The sequence below is a fragment of the Diabrotica virgifera genome, chromosome 8, assembly GCF_917563875.1.
Source record: "Diabrotica virgifera virgifera chromosome 8, PGI_DIABVI_V3a".
In the NCBI taxonomy this organism is placed as follows: Eukaryota; Metazoa; Arthropoda; class Insecta; order Coleoptera; family Chrysomelidae; genus Diabrotica; species Diabrotica virgifera.
The window spans coordinates 227,742,362-227,762,118 of NC_065450.1; the positions used below are offsets into that span (position 1 = coordinate 227,742,362).

At 32.8% G+C, this 19,757-nt stretch overlaps 1 protein-coding gene across 4 annotated transcripts in view; it reads left to right on the forward strand.

The window, feature by feature from the left end:
* Positions 1–309: 309 nt before the first annotated feature.
* Positions 310–19,757, forward strand: part of LOC114331808 (guanine nucleotide-binding protein subunit gamma-e) — a 53,002-nt gene continuing 33,554 nt past the window's right edge. Inside the window, exons 1-2 of one of the 4 annotated variants that reach the window (XM_050659752.1) lie at positions 310–450; positions 13,720–13,995. In XM_050659752.1, the coding sequence (XP_050515709.1) occupies positions 13,883–13,995 (113 nt within the window). In that variant the 5' untranslated portion in view covers positions 310–450; positions 13,720–13,882. Of the gene's footprint in view, positions 451–5,133; positions 5,315–13,719; positions 13,996–19,757 lie in introns of those variants that run through there. The other 3 variants (XM_050659753.1, XM_050659750.1, XM_050659751.1) reach the window with 3 other exon arrangements.

The window sequence follows — 19,757 nt, forward strand, 5'->3', positions numbered from 1 at the left end:
ATTAACACAATTATTTAAACATTTAAAAATAAAAATTGACCTGTTTCAGGATTTATTTTCAGAATGGCCTATTTACGAAAAAATAATTTATTCCTCCTTTTAAGTACTCACTTTATATTGTTTTCATGCTACATTGAAACAGCTTCGTGTATTTTTACTATAACAGTTAAGAACACAAAAATTTCGGTAATAGAACTAAACCAAATAATAATTTGAATAGTTGATAATGTATTCGAAATAAAATTGTCAACGGAAACAATTGATTAGATATTGTTTATAATTAGGTTGGATGTTGGATTTACCTACATGTTTTGTGTTTAGACCCAAATGATTATATAGATTTTTACAACACTTGTAGTTGAGTTTGTAGTTTGAGTTAATAAACAATCTGTATTGAGTTAATAAACAAACATATTTTTATTATTTATAAGAAACAGTGCATCTCTCTGGGTAAGTTATGCTTACAAATATTTATATTTTATTGTAGTAAAGAAAAAAGAGACGTTCTCACAAACAATTTATTTTACAACTGACGACCGGTTTCGCTGTCTACAATATTCACAGCATCTTCAGGTCACGGTAAAAGTAAAAGTAAATGCTACAAATAACAAAAAACCAGAGTTAGTTAAGTGGTCTGGTTGAAATCAAAGGGTAAAGATCAAGCCAATATTAAAGTATATATATTCATGCATACCTATAAATGCTAAAATGTACGTAAATATGTATGCATGAATATATATACTTTAATATTGGCTTGATCTTTACCCTTTGATTTCAACCAGACCACTTAACTAACTCTGGTTTTTTGTTATTTGTAGCATTTAATTTTACTTTTACCGTGACCTGAAGATGCTGTGAATATTGTAGACAGCGAAACCGGTCGTCAGTTGTAAAATAAATTGTTTGTGAGAACGTCTCTTTTTTCTTTACTACAATAGTATGGACTCACACATGCAACCCATTCATTATTTATTTATATTTTAGTTTTCTGTAAACTTGTGTAATTGAATTCTTTTACCTTTGAATTTTCTTCTTCTTCTTTGTATGTAGGATTTAAAGCCTGTTTTTTCTTCAACATTAACCTCCTACATTGTTTAAATTATCGCACTATCTTTTTCTTGGTCTGTCAATACTTCTTCGTCAATTTGGTGACTTATCTCGTGCTATTCGTACTATCCTATCCTCTGCCATTCTACTAATGTGTTCCTTTCACTCGTGTTTCCGTTTTTTCACCCATCCATGTATGTCTTCTACATTGCACGCTCTTCTTATGTTTTCGCTTCTCTCCCTATCCAACAGACTTTTCCCTGATATTCGTCGAAGTATTTTTATAGTCGAATTACTGCTTTATAGATTCTTGCTTTTGTGTCTTGTCTTAGGTGTTTGTTCTTCCAGATTGTGTCATTAGAGATCCCGCCGCTTTACTTGCTTTTAAGCTTTGTTTAAGCGTTTTCTTCAACATCTCCGTAACTAGTTATAGCTATTCCCAGATATCTAAACCTTGTTTCCTGTTTTATTATTTTCCCATCAATTTCGATTTTACATCATAGTGGGTATTTAGGTGTTGTCATACATTTGGTTTTTTCTGCTGATATTATATCATATTGTATTTCTTGGCTGTTGTATTGATGATGTGTGTTGAACAACTGAGTGTTTCCTCATTTTGGCACTGTTCTTTTTTTACTAAATGTCCCGTTTCGATGTTCCTTTCTTCGCTATGACTATCCCTAGGTATTTAAATTCTTCGCATTTTTTATAACTCTAATCGAGAGTTGTGAGTCTCTTTCTTCGTACTTTATTCTAAGATATTCCGTTTTATAAGAAAATTCTGGAGTATATCGAACATGTAATGAGAAATGTCAAATATAGGTTGCTACAAAATATCATGCAAGGATAAATAGCAGGCAAACGCAGTCCAGGACTAAGAAGAACCTCATGGTTGAAGAACTTGCGGGATTGGTATGGTGTTGATACAAGCATGCTATTTAGGGCGGCAGTGAATAAAATTAAGATAGCTATGATGGTAACTAACGTTCTGAAAGGATATTGTACATGAAGAAGAAGACGGATATGCAAATAAGAAGAATCTTACTTGATTAATATCACAGTTTACTTCGTTTTCCTTATCATTTTTTTCTTTTTATAATCACCCTCGTTGTTTCTGCTCCATTTTTGGTTTTCAGTTACTGTGTTCACAATAGAATCCCACTATCAAATAATTTCTCCTTCTTCTTCTTTCTAGCATAACCGATCATGCTAGTAGGCTACTGCTTGTTCATTGCTATCAAGTCTTTCCAGGACGTTGAGGTCCAGCAATCTCGCCATCGTTTTGGTGGTCTACCCTGTGGTCTTTTACCTACTGGATTTCTTGTTTTTGCACTTTTAACGAGTCTGATCTCCTCCATTCTCTTTTGTTTTTGTTCCAATATAGTCGTCTCTGTCTGGGCGACTACGAAATCCCCCACTCTACCTAGATTTTAATGGGTTCAGTTTTTTAGTAGGATTAAAAGCGACTACGAACAGCCCCACGCTACCTAGGTACTTAGGTAATATTTAGGTAAAGTTTATTTATAAATCTACATTAACTTATATACAATAAAAAAAACTACAGTTAAACAATAACAATGCTTAATTCTAATGTCTGATTAGTGATTAAAATAAGTAAGATTTTAGGTTTTAAAAGTTAGCTGCATAATAATTATTGCAAACTGACTTAAGTACTAATTAATACTTAAGTGAAGTCTAATTTAGTAATGTTTATTCATTTAGCCTATTTTCAATAAAATCAACTTTTCTTTTTGTCGTTTTATGAAGTTTTTTTTTCGAATATATGTGCAGTTCTAATTTTCACATATACTTCTGTTTGAAAATTTAACAAATGTCTGTAAATTTAAATATGTCAGGATGTAATTTATAAAAACATTCGTTAAATTTCAAGTGAAATGATTCACATGCGTTTGTAGTAAATATAAGAGATGATAAATTTGAAGCCCACATGTAAGGTGGAAATGTTGAATCTTCCGTTAAATAATTATCAACTAGGTAATCACAAAATTGCAAAACTCTGTCATCTTCTGGCATAATATTAAAAAGTTCATCAGAAAAAAAGTCACCAACATAATTTGGATCTAAATAAGGAATGCCGAAAAATAATTTTAAATATTTTCCAATAACAGTTTGATTTTTATATTCCGAGGACAAACCTAAATTTTGAATTTTTCGGTACCAATTTTGTGTTAAATGAAATTTGCAACAAAAAATAATAATGTCGGGCCACACTAACTTGGCTGCATTTTGAATTGTTATTTCAAAATCAGAAATTATTCGCTTCGGTTTGAAATTTAAATTCAAATCTGTACATATTGTTACTAATGTATCAAAAGTACTTTTGTCCGATTGCTGTGATTTATTTGGTAACAAACAAAATACTACAGGAACATAAAAACCATTTTTGTAGCCATGTCTAGTAAACATCTGACAAAAATATTTAGAACAGTATTAAAAAGTTCCATCTACATACAAAGAATCTACATTACACAAAAAGTAAAGATTTGTGAAACAACTAAAAATTGTGGAATTATTTTTCGTAGATAATAAAAAGTTTTCACCTGTACATGTTTTTTAATTTAAGTTCACTAACACTTTTAAAACTTCTTCCTGTGACTTGGGCAATGATGGTGTGAATTTTCGTTTTGCAGCATAGATATTTCTTCGAACGCAAGAAATGCCTTTCGTCGTCAGCGGTAAATTGCTGAAATTTTCCTTCCTCAATTCCTTGTGGACAATCTTTAAAGATCTTTCACATATATCTTCTACAGCTTTCCTCTTTGTAAAATTACTAAAAATTTGCCGGTCAACGTGGATCTCTGGAGCATGATTATGCTCCACCGATGCTTTTTCAAGAATAACGTAATTTTCATCACCTTCCTTTGTGTACACTTTTGTTGACAGCCTTTTTTTATGCATCGCCATCTAACTTTTCCATCTTTGGAGACATGGGTCTTTGAATATTTATGTTCATTAATTATTAATAAAAGTTCTCCCCTTTGACTAAACATAGTCGTTGGATTCGCAATTTACTAACACTAACGGACAAAACCGGACACTATACCGTAATACTCCGTAATACATACTTGCAACTGAAGTGAATAACTGAAAATATTTATATTCTTACTTTCAACCATAATCAAATTTGGAATTTCCGGTCATTAAACTTAATTTCCAAGTTTCTCGGCGATGGGGCAGCAGGTACTTGGGATTAATGGGCCCAGGTAGTTCGTGGGGCAGTTAGATAACGCCGCTCTGTCTGACTCACCTTCCTATGTCCTGTATTCCACAGTTTTGTCTGATGTCTTCACTTCTTATTCTTACACGTATAATTTTGCCTTGTATACTTCTTAGTGTTCTCCTTTCAACTGTTCTCGTCATTTGTAACGTTCTATTTGTGTCTGGTCTTGTTTCTGCCGGATATGTTTTAATAGGTCTTATTGTTGTTTTATATATTTTGATTTTGCCTTCAGTATTTAGATATTTGTTCTTCCATACGATTTATTTCAGGCATCCCGAGATTCTAGCTGCTTTCATTGTTTGTTTTCTAACCTCTTTTGAGAGATTTCCATAGCTTATTATTTCCACACCAAGATATTTGAAGTGATTCACCAGTTCCACAGTTTTGGAGTCAATTACCAATTTGCATCTTATCGCTTCTTTGGAAACTACTAGGCACTTAGTCTTCTCGGTGTTGATGAGCGCATTTAGTTTTTTAGCTTTAGTATTAAATGCATGCAGCAGCCTTTGGAGATTGTCTTCAGAATCACAATAAGGTCAGTATCATCAGCGTAGCAAACGACTCTAAAGAATGTGTTACCCATCTTAAATTCAGCTGTTCTGGAAAGGTTTTTTATTCTTTTGTCCATTATTAAATTAAATATGAAACGGATTCCTGTGTTTATAACGATGTTTATATCATTTAACGATATTAATTATATTTTTATATTGGCCTACAACTTTCGCTAACATATACACTTTTACATACCACAAAATATTATAATTTGCTGAAACTTTCTCATACTCGTAACTAGGTGGAATTGATTTTTACCTCATTAGGTATACTCGTCGTTATCTTTTTTTATCAATATTACCTTCTAGTCGGTAAGTTCTCCATACCTATGGAATAGTCATTGGCTTAGTTTCGTGTATTTACCATACTTGTTTGGATTCTTTTGACTCAAATTAAAACACAATCAAGGGATTTTAGCGGTAGCCAAACAACTTTTTACAGCTATTAGCATAGTTTCGTTAATTATTGAACCACGTAAGTAACCATTTTAAATAATTTATTTAAATGAAGAGATAAATAAATTCACCAGAAATTCATTTTATATATAAACACTCAAAAGTAATTCATTGATACTTTTGATTTTATATTCTTTCTCCCTATTAATATAATATCTATGTATTTTCGTAGCACCTAGAATAGCACCTAACACCTAGAATACCGGTCAATTCTGCTTATCAAACTCTTGCTATTAATTTTGGTGTTCTCAGTGTTTTCTCTTAGTTTTCTTCTGGTTCCTATCAGTTCCGTTAAAGTTTTCTTAAATCATCATCATTCTCTTTGCCTTATCCCTATGCGGGGTCGGCTTCCCTAATTGCATTTCTCCACACAATTCTATCTTGGGCCATATCAATGTTAATCCTCTTTACCAATATGTCCTGCCTTATCGTCTCCCCCCAGGTCTTCTTTGGTCTTCCTCTCCTATTCCTTCCAGGAATCTGCACTTCAGCTATTCTTCGTATTGGGTGATTAACGTCTCGACGTTGAACATGACCAAACCATCTTAACCTATGCTCTCTCATTTTGGCATCAATTAGTGCCACACCTAGACTTCCTCTAATATACTTATTTCTAATTTTATCCTTCTTTGTCACTCCACTCATCCATCTAAGCATTCTCATTTCCGCCTCATGCATTCGTTGTTCCTCTTTCTTTTTCACTGCCCAACATTCAGTTCCGTACATCATAGTCGGTCTGTTTTATAAAATTTTCCCTTCAGCTTCATTGGAATTTTTCTGTCACACAACACACCACTCGCATCTTTCCACTTCATCCATCCAGCCCTAATTCTACTGCATGCATCTCCATCTATTGCTCCATTACTCTGTAATACCGATCCTAGGTACTTAAAACTATTGCTTTTCACAATCATTTCACCATCCAAAGATACCATTTTATTTGTAGTAACTCCATCTTTAAATGAACATTCCAAATACTCTGTTTTTGTCCTACTAAGTTTTAAACCTTTTTCCTCCAGAGCTTGTCTCCACTGTTCCAGTTTTTATTCTAAGTCTCTTTCACTATTTCCTACTAACACTACATCATCAGCATACATTAGGCACCATGGAATGCTACCCTGTAGTTTCGCTGTTATCTGGTCCAAAACTAAAGAGAATAAATAAGGACTAAGCACCGAGCCTTGGTGCAATCCTACTTTCACCAGAAATTTATCAGTCTCTCCCACATCTGTCCTAACACTAGTCGTTACTCCCTCATACATATCTCTCACAATCTTTACATATTCGCCAGGGACTCCTTTCTTATTGAGTGCCCACCACAGAATCTCTCAAGGAACTCTATCATATGCTTTCTCGAAATCAATGAATACCATATGAGCGTTGGTCTCTTTATTCCTGTATTTTTCCGTCAGTTGCCTTACAATGAAAATTACATCTATTGTTGATCTGCCCTGCATAAAGCCAAATTGATTATCGGATATTTCGGTTTCTTCACGTATCCGTCTATCAATTACTCTCTCCCATATTTTCATGGTGTGGCTAAGTAGTTTTATAGCCCTGTAGTTTGTTAGTTGTTGTATGCTCCGTTGTTTGTGTAGACAGGTACTAATATACTGCTTCTGTATTCGTCTGGCATTTGTCCAACTTCCATAATTCTATTAAATAGACCTGCTAGCCAACTTATTCCTGTATCTCCCAATGCTGTCCATACTTCCCCAGGAATATCATCTGGTCCGACAGCTTTTCCTTTCTTTTTTTTTGAAACGCTTGAGCCACTTCCTCGTTTGTTATTCTGGTAACCATTGCTGTTACTGTCTCCGCTAACTCCACAGGCTGTCTGTCAAATTCTTCGTTGAAATTTTCTTAAACCATGTTCTCAAATTCCGCAGCCTTGATATTCTCCTTCTACCGGGTTCCCGCTTACCTTTGACTTTACCTTGCAATACGGACTGCAGCAGAGAGTAACGGTGCTGATTTCTCATAACGTGTCCCAGATAGTGCAGTTTTATGCGTTTGATGGTAAACACAATATCCGATTCCTTCTTTATTCGTTCTATAACTTTCTTGTTCGTGATCCTTGCTGTCCAGGATATTCTCAGCATTCTTCTATAAAGCCACATCTCAAACGCTTCCAGTATTTTAATAGTGGTGTCTGTAAAAGTCCATGCCTCCGCTCCGTACAATAATATAGAGGAAACATAACATCTCAAATATCTCATTTTTGTATCTAGGGATAGGTATGTTGTGGCTTTTGAAGATGGCACACTCCTTTTTTTAAAAACCGTTCTTGCCTTTCCTATGCGGCACTTTATTTCCTGTACATTGCTCCACTGCTCATTTATAAAGGGCGCTTTACAGCTTGCAATTCTACCTGCAAGACGCAAGAAAGTTGCCTAAAGGCATGCGCAGTATGTCGTCAGTTGATTATTGCATGCAACTTCTTGCAATTGCGCGATAATCGGTTTGGTGCCATTTTTTCTGCAAGTTTTTATGCAAGTCTAGGGGAATTTGATTTTTCCACAATATCAAATGTCATTGACGACACGAATTCACGAATACATGCCGACATGCCGATCAGCTGTTTTCTGTTTGTGAAATATATCAACGATGGAAATGAATGAATAATGAAATGGCACTTTCTGAGATTCCATAATTATTGTAAATTGTATATTAAGCTACGGAAGCCCTCTCTCCTCTAGCTAAGTACCTTAGGATAATAATTAATTTGTGTTTCGCAGAAATAGTATTTCGAAATATAGATTTCTTTGTAATTGTTCAATTTTTCCCAAGAGTTTATTAAAATGTACATTCATTCCTAGAAAATTAGTCATTTTCATCATCTACTTGGATAAATTCTTCTGTTGGAGATACATTATTACCCCTCTTCTTGTTCAACTAAGATCTTACTCACCATCTCCGCGCGATCTCGGCGTTCTAAATTAGTGACTAAAAGGCTGGCTGCAGCAATAATAATACTTAAAGTTGCTGCTATCGCCTTTTTCCTTTTATATTTGGTTATTTCTGATAGTCTTGGCATTTCGAAATTTACCAAGTTAAATAAACAGCAATAAAGTAATTAAAAAAAAACAAAAGTTTATAAGTTAGGTTAAGGGTAAAACTTTCAAATTGCATGCAAGCCGGGTTGCAAGCTATAAAAGACCATGCAATAGACTTGCATGAAAGTCTTGCATGCAAGAAATTGCAGCAAGTTTTCTTGCAAGCTGTAAAGCGGTCTTAATAGTTGCCAGATAGTGATATCGTTTTACGCTGTCTATCTGCGTTCCATTAATGTATAGATGCAGAGCCCCCGCAAGGCTGATTGGCGCCCGCGTGCGGGACATATTTTAGCGCCCTTTACATCTACTATATAAAACTAATAAATATTTTTGAAAAATTTAAACGCAGAATGAAAGACTACATTATTGCTGAGGCCGAAAGTCCCTGAAAACTTCTATAATGTTTATTTTAATAAGTTACAGGGATGAAAATAAAAGAGAAAATTTAGTGTGATTTTTAATAATTGCAAATATTTAATACAAAAGAAACTTTTTATTTATTTTAAGGGACTGTCAGCCCTCGGCAATACCGTTATCTTTGATTCTGCGTTTAAATTTTTTAAAAATACTGTTAGTTTTTAGTCCTGTCGCCAGGGGGGGTACAACGGCCTCGTTAATTCAGATGGACTTACTCAAGTTTTTTTTATGTATTTTGACCCGTAGAACACGAATTTTTTGGGTAACAGTTGATCCGGATGTCGATAAGATTGTTATAGACCAAGAACTTGAGGAATCAAATAACAGCGATTTTTGGCAAAACAAAACAATATTTTGTATTTTTTGGGCCATTTTAAGTAAAAAATATTTCTACAAGTTTTTTCGTAGGATGCACAGTTTTCGAGATAAACGCGGTTGAACTTTAAAAAAATCGAAAAATTGCAATTTCTGAACCCGAATAACTTTTGATTAAAAAATAAAATAGCAAGTCTGCTTACCGCATTTGAAAGTTTAAGTCAAATTATATCGGTTTTGATTATTTGCATTGGTAAAAATTTATTTTTTTATTGTTTAACAAAGCTATAAACACGTAGGGTTTCCCGTGCTTTTACATGCGTTTTACCGCATGTAACGTAGAAATAGTCTTGATTGCACTAGTACCTATTCTACCTACTCGTTCGATTTTAAATGAGAAATCATAGAAACATCACTCACGCACTAGTTGTTTGTAGCTTTGTTTAACAATAACACAATAAATTTTTAGCAATGCAAATAATCAAAACCGACATAATTTGACTTGAACTTTCAAAGGCGCTAAGCAGAATTGCTATTTTATTTTTTAATCAAAAGTTATTCGGGTTTAAAAATTGCAGTTTTTCGATTTTTTGAAAGTTCAACCGCGTTTATCTCGAAAACTGTGCATCCTACTAAAAAACTTGTAGAAATATTTTTTGCTTAAAATGACCCAAAAAATACAAAATATTGTTTTGTTTTGCCAAAAATCGCTGTTATTTGATTCCTCAAGTTCTTGGTCTATAACAATCTTATCGACATCCGGATCAACTGTTACCCAAAAAATTCGTGTTCTACGGGTCAAAATACATAAAAAAAACTTGGGTAAGTCCATCTGAATTAACGAGGCCGTTGTACCCCCCCTGGCGACAGGACTATTTCTCAGGATTCGAAAAAAATGAATATGTACCTACATTTAAAACACATTGAAAATTTTGACAGGCGACATTTTGCGCCTTTCCCCTTATATTTTTTTGCAACATTAATGAAGCACCCTGCATATTAAATTAAAAATATACATTTAAGTAAATAAATAAGAATATTTTGTCATTTCAAAGTTTTCAAACAAATTTTATACAGGGTCTACATAACTAGGAACCATATGGGAAACTGTTTTATTATTACTTTTACGAGAAAAAGTTATTCTTCATAAAAAAATCTGCATTATCTAGAACTCAGAATGCAACCATCAAATATCAAATTTTATGAATCTTATACGAGGTACGTCAAAAAATATGAATTTCGGTCAAGAGCAAAGTACGTTTAGTTTTCACTATATTGAAAAGTTATTATGAAAAGTTGTTCAGCATTAAAAACTATGTTTCTATATGCAATTACATCCTTCTAATTGAAATGAGGCCCTTAGAACACAAGGGGTATAATTGACAATTTTAGAAAATCAGATTGTAAATACAAAAATGGACTCCCAAACACTTATAAAACATAGTGGTTTCAAACTTTCTACATAAACTAACAATCAAAAATGACATGTCATTGAAAACATGCTAAGTAGTTCCTATAGTCGGTTCGCTAAACTCAGACACAACTGACTAGTGATTTTAGTAAGTAATTTTGCCAATTTGGTAAAATTGGCAAAATAATTACTAAATAGTTAATAATTACTAAATAGTTAGTAATTTTGCCATGGCAGTAAACAAAAAAATTACCTACTAAAATCACTAGCCAGTTGTGTCTGAGTTTAGCGAACCGACTATAGCTAGATTTTTTAAATTTGTCTAGAACCTTGAACATTGTTTTCTCAAAACTTGTCACTTATACCCTTTGTGTTCTAAAGGCCTCAAATATTGTGATCTAGAAAGGTACTTTACTTTGGATCGAAACTCATATTTTTTACATATATCTCATATAAAATTGAAAAAATTTGATGGGATTTGATGGTTGTATCTTAAATTTTAGACCAGGCAAAGTTTTTTAGAAAGAACTTTTTATCGTACATTAATTGTACTTTTCAACAAAGCCCTTTTCATTTATTAGAAATAATATTATTATTAATTAATTAATCAATAACAATAAAAGAGTTATCGCATTATTCGTACTAAATGAAAAAGGCGTTGGGTATCTCTAATTTGAGAAAAAAATTCAATTAAAAGGATGTAATTGCATATTAAAACATAGTTTTTAATTAATTCCAAACAACTTTTCATAATAATAATTTTCGATATTGTGAAACTTGATACTCTTGATCGAAATTCATATTTTTGATAGGTACTCATAAAATTGACACAATTTTATATTTGGTTCCATTTTAGTTTTTAGACTATATACAAAGCATTTTATGAAGAATAAATTTTTCCGTAAAATTAATAATAAAAAAGTTTCCCATACACAATGTCTTAATTATTTTATTTTTTTTTTCAAAATAAATTTTAAATTGTGGATTTTATTAGAGGAAACCCGATTATAACTATTTAAAATAAATTATTATTATTCTATGCAATGATTATGATACTTACCATTTTCAAAATTAATTTAATTTCCACACCACTTAAAATAACAACAAATAAAAAAGATTTTTCAATATTTTTTTAAACGAAAACAAAAGTTTAAAATTAGGGCAGAATAAACTCAACGGATATTACAATAATTCCTAGTCGTAGGTAATAATTGTTAACGCCAATATAAAATAAAAATTTTAAACCTTTCACTGCAGGAACCACCCGTTCACCAGTTACAGTAAATAATGTTTGTTCCCAATAAACGCATAGACGAGAAGGGAAAAGATACTTAAGTCAAATACATAATCATAATTCATAGAGTATTTGTTTATTTAAGGGTAATTATCATAAATTCGAGTAAAAGATTCACTTTATATGAGTAAAACTGCTTGATCCAGCAAGTTGTGTTTTTGTTGGAGTAAAACTGCTAAGTTGCGTTTATGGGTGTTAATTTATGTTTCTACTCGTCAAGGAGTGTGATTTGATGTTTATTTGACTATTTTGAGTGTCGCTTTAGTTTACAACATAAAATCGACTGGATGGTATGCCAAGCGTAATTCAATCTACTTTAAAGAAAAAAATTAGGAAGGAATAACAAAATGTAATATTTATATTTTTGACAGAGTAAGTTCAACATTTCAGGACGGAAATAATTATTTTTTCAGGAATAACACAATATTTGATTTTTGAGATTTCTCTAGCTGTTCATGAAATAATTAAAATTGTATATAAAAAATGATTATCTCGTTTAAAATAAATATATATTTGTTATTTATCAAACCTTCGGTTTGGCGCTCCTTTGGGGTTACGCCCGCGTGCGCCGCACGCGTTGCACGCCCGGTTACGGGGGCCCTGTATAGATGAGCCCCGATTTAATTTTTTGTCGTGTTGTTATTGTTCATTTGTTTTATGACTTCCACAATGTTTACCGATATCCTTTTTTGCTTCATTTTCTGTAATATATCGCTAAGTCTAACTCTGTCAAATGGTCTATGAAGCAAACATATGCGGATTTGCTATGTTCTATCGACTGCTCTTTCAGTTGTTTCATAACAGATATTGCGTCGACCTGTCTTTTCTGAATCCTTGTTGTTCTTCTCTGCTGTTATACTTTCCTAGCACAAAACCAATATTAATCAGTTCCTCATTAGAAAAATCCATATTGATAATAGTAACAGAGCAACTGGAACTATAAAAATAGTATACCTAATGCCAAATGTTTAAGCAAGTTTAGTGTCAAAGTCACAGCCAATTAGGTAGAATATTGTGTGGTTTTATTAATATTTAACAAACCAACAATCTTAACTACGTACCTAGGTATTTTGATATCTCATCCGATACTAATAAATTAAGGATCAGTCTAGATTAATATGTATTTATTTTCAAAAAATTATTTTTGATTGAATATTTTCACGGCCAACCTAATACATTTTTAGTTAATTTTGTTGCAATTAATGTTTGGCTTAAATCATCACGAGTTACTCACAAATTACATAATATAGAGACTGCTTAACTTTCTGATGACCAAGGGGGTAGATTTGGACCCCAGTGCATGTTTTTATTTAATAAATTCAGAAATATTTTCAATTTTAAACTCATTATTTTTTTATTTGACTTTAATATCGTTCTAGATACCCTCATTTTTTTTTCGTAAAATTCCCTATATTTTACGAAAAAAAAATATTTTCTGAATTTGGGGTCAAAGACGAACTCCCTTGGCCTTCCATATTCCGATTTTATATTAAGTAAATACCGTCTATTATGTGGAATTGTATGTAAGAAACATTTCAATATTGAAAAAAAAATGTTTGTTAAACCTGTGACGACGTAATTAGTGTATATTTTAAAATTTCTTTAGTTCTAAGTTCAGAATGATGATTCCTGTTTTTGTTCTGTTGTAATTAAAAATATGTTTTACTAATGTTTATTTATAATTTATTGATACAATAGTAACATTAAAATTACGAATACATTATTACATTTCTTAAAACAACTTCAATTTTTTGTCAATTGTCATTTTTGACTTGGGGTCATTTTTTACCCCCGTTGGTCATCCGTGTAACAAAAAAAGGGTTGGTCATCGGAAGGTTAAGAAATAATAAAGTACCTACCATAAAATAGCATTTCGTTACAGTGTGTTCCATTTCAGAAAACTCAGAAAATACTCATTCTTCATTTATTAGTATTTTAGGTAAACAACTTTCCAATCTCCCCCGGTATATCGAGCACGCCACCCACGTTTCACTGACCGTAGCGACGCTCTCCCCACCAGCGCCATCTACCTACCTCATTTCCATCTAAAATCGGACGCGTGCGCGACGCCAGGCGTCGAAAGCGCCAGCCCAGATGGACGCCAGTACTCTCGCAACTATGGACAAGGATGCTTTGAAGAAGCAGATCGAGAATATGAAATACCAGGCGGCTATGGAGCGGTGGCCTCTGTCAAAATCTATTGCAGCGTAAGTTTTTACATTCTTTTATCGTTAACATAAGTTGCTAGAACCGAATATTTGCTATTTTACGAGAAAAAGTGTCACTTTTACTTAAAATCTTCATGGAAAACAAACTGGGGATGGCAATATGGCAAGCCCAAACCCATATGATGGTTCGTTTGAAGTATTTAGTAGTGTTAAGTCAATATTGTTGTGAAACCTCTTTTAGAAAGACCCCAAAATCGATATAAATAAGTGTGTTGACAAATAGTTGTGATGCACCGGCGAAAATACAACTTTTGACAACAAATCTCTTTGAAAAATCAATATCGGAAAACCCCAAAAGAAAAAACTGGTGTGTAAATCTTTTTTGACATAAAATCTTTTGTGTGGAATCTTTTTTGATTTGTCCGGTTGAATTGTAAGAGTTGATGCTATTGATTTTTGCAAAAACACTTCGTTGGAAGGAAAACAATGCTTCGTACGAGATGGTGGGTATGAATCACTTGGAAACTTCACCTCTTTGTTTAGTTTAGAATGATGAATTGAAATCAGTTATCGCTAACATTGAATTGTTTGAGAAATAAATTTTCTAGCAGAATCAGAAGAGAAGTAGTAGTAATATTTTTAAATTTGCATGACAGATGACAAATGAGCACTTAAAAAGTAATTTTTTTAATAGTAATAAGTAATAATGTTTCTAGTTGTTTGCTTGTATAGTCTTTCGAGTCCCTTTTACTTTTCAGTGTCGGGACTGACACGTCTTTTCACGTGTGTAGTACAAATGTTGACTATTGTTTCTTATTATGTGCTAACCTGCTTGCTTCTGCTATTGTTTTTCCCATCCTTTTAATGATTTTCGCGACTGCTGTATCCCAATCTTCTCTTCTTCTTCTTCAGGTGCCATCTCCGCTACGGAGGTTGGCAATCATCATAGCTATTTTAATTTTTGAGGCAGTAGCTTTAAATAGTTGTTTCGAGCTGCATCCAAACCACTCTCTCAGGTTCTTCAACCATGAAATTCGTCTTCTTCCGATGCTTCTTCTGCCATCTATCTTTCCCTGCATTATGAGTCGTAGGATACCATACTTCTCGCCCCGCATCACATGTCCGAGATACTGTAGCTTCTTTTCTTTAATTGTAAGTTCAACTTCCTTTTCTTTACCTATTCTTCTCAGTACTTCATCTTCAATCTTCTCTAGATCTTCCTTTATTTCTTTCTTTTGTTTTCTGCCTTCATACTTTCTTCATCGGTATGTTGTTTTTCATTCTTTTCATGTGTCCCTACCAACTTAGTTGGTTTTCTTCAAAATACTCAAGTACTGATTCCGTCTTAAGGTCTGTCCGTATATCTGTGTTTCTTATTTTGTCTATCATTGTCACTCCTTTATTTCTTCGTAAATATTTCATTTTTATGGCTTGTGTATTACTCCTTAGTTTTCTTGTTAATATCCATAATTCGCAACAGTATTAACTACTGGTCTATATACGGTTTTAAACACAGTTAATTTGGTTTCCCTTGTAATATCTTTCTTATTTAAGAAGTTATTTTTTGTTTCATGGAATAGTTTTGCTGTTTTACTAATTATTTCTTCAATATCTTTGTCCTGCCTTTTATTATCTCGAATTGTAACGCCTAAGTATTGGAAATGGTTGACTTGCTCTAGTTCCTCTCCATTAATTTGTATACCTGTATTCATGACACCTCCTATCCTTAGTCCTTCAGTTGTTTCGAATTCTGTTGATTTCATGTTTTTATGTATCATGTAGTTTGTATTTGTCTTGTATAAACTTTTGATGATTTCAACTAGTTTTTCCTCAACCCCTTTTCTTATCAAGCTGTCCCACATAGCTTGTCGTTTCACCCTGTCGAATGCCTTTTCCAGGTGTATAATTGCCATATATGCTTTGTTTTTAGACATGGCAAGCCCAAGCCTATATTATGGTTCGTTTGAGGTATCTAGTAGTGTTAAGTCAATATTTGAGAATTTTGTTGTGACACTTCTTTTAGAAAGACCCCAAAATCAATAATAATAAGTGTGTTGACAAATAGTTGTGATGCACCGGCGAAAATTCAACTTTTGACAACAAATCTTGTCGAAAAATCAATATCGGAAAACCCCAAAAGAAAAATCTGGTGTGTAAATCTTTTTTGACATAAAATCTTTTGTGTGGGATCTTTTTTGATTTGTCCGGTTGAACTGTAAGAGCTGAATGCTATTGATTTTTGCAAAAACACTTCTCAGGAAGGAAAACAATGCTTCGTACGTGATTGTGGGTATGAATCACTTGGAGACTTCACCTCGTTCTTTAAGTAGTTTAGAATGATAAATTGAAATCAGTTACCGCTAACATTGAATTGTTTGAAAAATAAATTTTCTAACAGAATCAGAAGAGAAGTAGTAGTAATATTTTTACATTTTCATGACAGATGACAAACGAGCACTTAAAAAGTAAATTTATTAATAGTAATTAGTCCAGAAAGCCACTGCGCATCCGCTAGGAAAAATATTCTAATTCGGATTTTATGCACAATCTTACTCAAAAAGGACTCCTTTTAACAAATTTGCATGTTGCCAGGACCAAAAGGTGGTCAAAAATTTTTTAAACGTTTTTTTTTTGTTTTTTTCCTAAAATTATTATTTTTGCATGGAAAAAAGTTTTTTTAGGTTTTTTGGATGATTCCAAACAGAAAAGGTCTTTAGTGACTTTTCTCTAAAAATGATAGTTTTTGACATATAAGCGATTAAAAATTGAAAAATTGAAAAATTGCGAAATCGGCCATTTTTAACCGTCAAAAACTATGTGAAAAACTGAAAATTTGAATGTTGCCAAGGAATGTTGTTTTTCTTCAATATACTCAAGTACGGATTTCGTCTTAAGGTATGTCCGTATACAGTGGAACCTCGATTATCCGTCTCTCTATTAACCGTCACCTCTGTTAACCGTCAGGGTCCATACCTACATAAGTTATATTGACTACATAAGTAAAAATGTAGTCATCAATTCATTTTGTTTGTGCATTGCGATAAGCCAAACGATATTCGTTAAAATGTACACGTGCAGTTATGCCACCATCGCATTTTCTTATGTAAATAATTTTTGTTCTTATTCAGGGCTCTGGATTTAATTTCAATTTAAATAAGTGATAAATAATGATACCCTGCTTTTAGAGTTATATTTTTAGAATCGCAAGCCGAAAATAAAAATGCACAGCACAATAATTATTACAGTCAATATCTGTGTGTCACCATAATTAAATTTGATTCAAATTCGAACATCGATTGTGTCACTTAGTCATTTGATCAATTAAGTTTTGTTAATGTTCTGTTAACCGTCTTTTCGATTATCCGTCATATCCTTGGTCCGGTGCCCTGACGGATAACCGAGGTTCCACTGTATCTGTATTTCTTATTCTGTCTCTCATTGTCACTCCTCTAACTGTAAATATTTCATCTCTATGGCTTGTACTTTAATCTTTAGTTTTTCTTGTTAATATCCATGACTCGCAGCCGTATGTAAGTACTACCCAACTAGCAATTTGTCGACGCGACAACGTTGTCTACCGCGTGGCACCGTTTTCTTACAACGTTGTTATTGCCTAAAAGACGACCCTATTCTGCACTGATTTGGTGGACGATTTTTGAGTTGTCTTGACGTTGCCTAGGCAACCTCCTGTTTAAGCAACATCGTTTCGTAACCGTTGCATAAGACAACTGAAGCGACTATAAAAAGCACCTGCGCGTGCAATGGTTGCTCAAGGAGTCAGACTAGTTATGTTTTCTTACCTATATTTTTAACACCTGTATGGTGAATGCGAAAACCAAAAAGTAAACTGTTTTGACATCGTATTGGGTATTTAAATTTATATGATATAAATACATAAAGGACTTATTACCTGATGTGAAATTTATAAACGCATCTCAGATTACCATCAAATATGGATATTTCACCTTTAAAAAACACACGCGCTGCTTTTTTTTATGACATTTTTGACAAAAAATATGCAAATTTAAAAAATCAAATTTTAATAAGTATAAAAGTCAAAATTTATGTTAAAGATGTTCTGTATAAATTTAATGTATTGATGGTGCTTTTAAAGTTATCAGAAAATGCCTGCATTTTTTATATTCTGTGTTTTCATTTTCTTTACATCCCAAAAATCTCAAGTAAAACCAAAATGGCGCTTTAAACAATATTACCAATATTACTAAAAAAATACCTAATTACCAACCTTAGACGGATAAGACAACTTAGAAGTCCAATCGCCAACCAAACCCGGCCGCGCCGACTATCAAAACCATTTTAGAACGCACCCTCTTATTGGGTGACAGAGGTCATGTGACCAGTGTCAAAAGTGTATCATTCTCATTAACAGCGTTGCCACATTTAGTAGATTTCTACTTTTTTGGTAGATTTTTGATATTTTTTAAAAAATTATAGTAGGCAATATTTTTAGTAGATTTTTGGTATATTTCAACAGAATTTGATCCATTTTTTTCGAATCATGAGGAAACTATAATAAGTCTTTTTGAAAAATTTAAACGCAGAATGAAAGACTGCATTATTTAGAAAAACCAAAACGTTTCTTTTGAACGAGATATTTGGAATTCAAAGTCACTAAATTTTTTCTTTTTTTCACCCCTGTAACGTATTAAAATAAACATTATAGAAGTTTTCAGGGACTTTCGGTCCTCGGTAATGACGTAATCTTTCTTTGTGCGTTTAAATTTTTCAAAAATACTTATTAGTTTTCTAAGGATTCGCAAAAAACGAAAACATTTAAAATACATTGAACATTTTAACAGACGACATTTTGCGCCTATCCCCTTAAGTTAGCTGTTGTTTTTATTATAAAAAATCCCAAATATATCCCAAAAATACTTAAGTATATTTTAGTTTTTGATTTAGTAGATTTTAGCTAAAAAATTATAATTACCAGTTGGTGGTTTGGAATAATTAGGTTTCCAATTTTGCGGAATTGCTCTTGGGACATTTAGGACGGATGTGCATATCACTGTATTACTGTATATTTACATGGCCTAAAAAGAATCCACTGATTTTGTGAAAACAAAACTACTGAAAGAGTTAAAACTGACCTGGCAACCCTGTCTACCAAAGCAGATACAAAGATGGTTATCAAATCTCAAATCTACTGATAAAACAATGGAATGGAAACCAGCTATTAAAAAAACAAATAAACAGGTTGTTAAATAAATCGAAAATTTCTATCAAAATAAAATATATAATAATTAGTTTAGCATTATAACATTTTTAAGTCGTTGCGATTGTTGAAAAAACTGAAGTGTGATATGTAGTTGTCAAAATGGTAATAAATTAGTTGCCCGTATAACTACAGGTTGTAACATCGTAATGTCAGTCGGGGTAGGGGACGTTGGCCGAAACAACTGAAAATGCTCTCGGGCAACGTTGTAGACAGTGCATTTGTTTGTACTGACAACCAATGCGTCGAAAAATTGCTACTTGGGTAGTCTATATACATATAATATATGGTTTTAAACGCAGTTAATTTGGTTGTCCTTGTAATTTCTTTCTTGTTTAAGAAGTTATTTATTATTGCATGGAACAGTTTTGACGTTTTACTTATCCCTTCTGCAATATCTTTGACCTGCCTTCCATTATTTTCAGTTGCAACGCTTAAGTATTGGAAATGGTTCACTTGCTCTATTTACTTTCCATCAATTTGTATATTTATTACGAGTCCTTGCGAGGTTACCATAGTCTTTGGTTTATATTGAACTTCATACCATGTTTACACAACGTGTTAT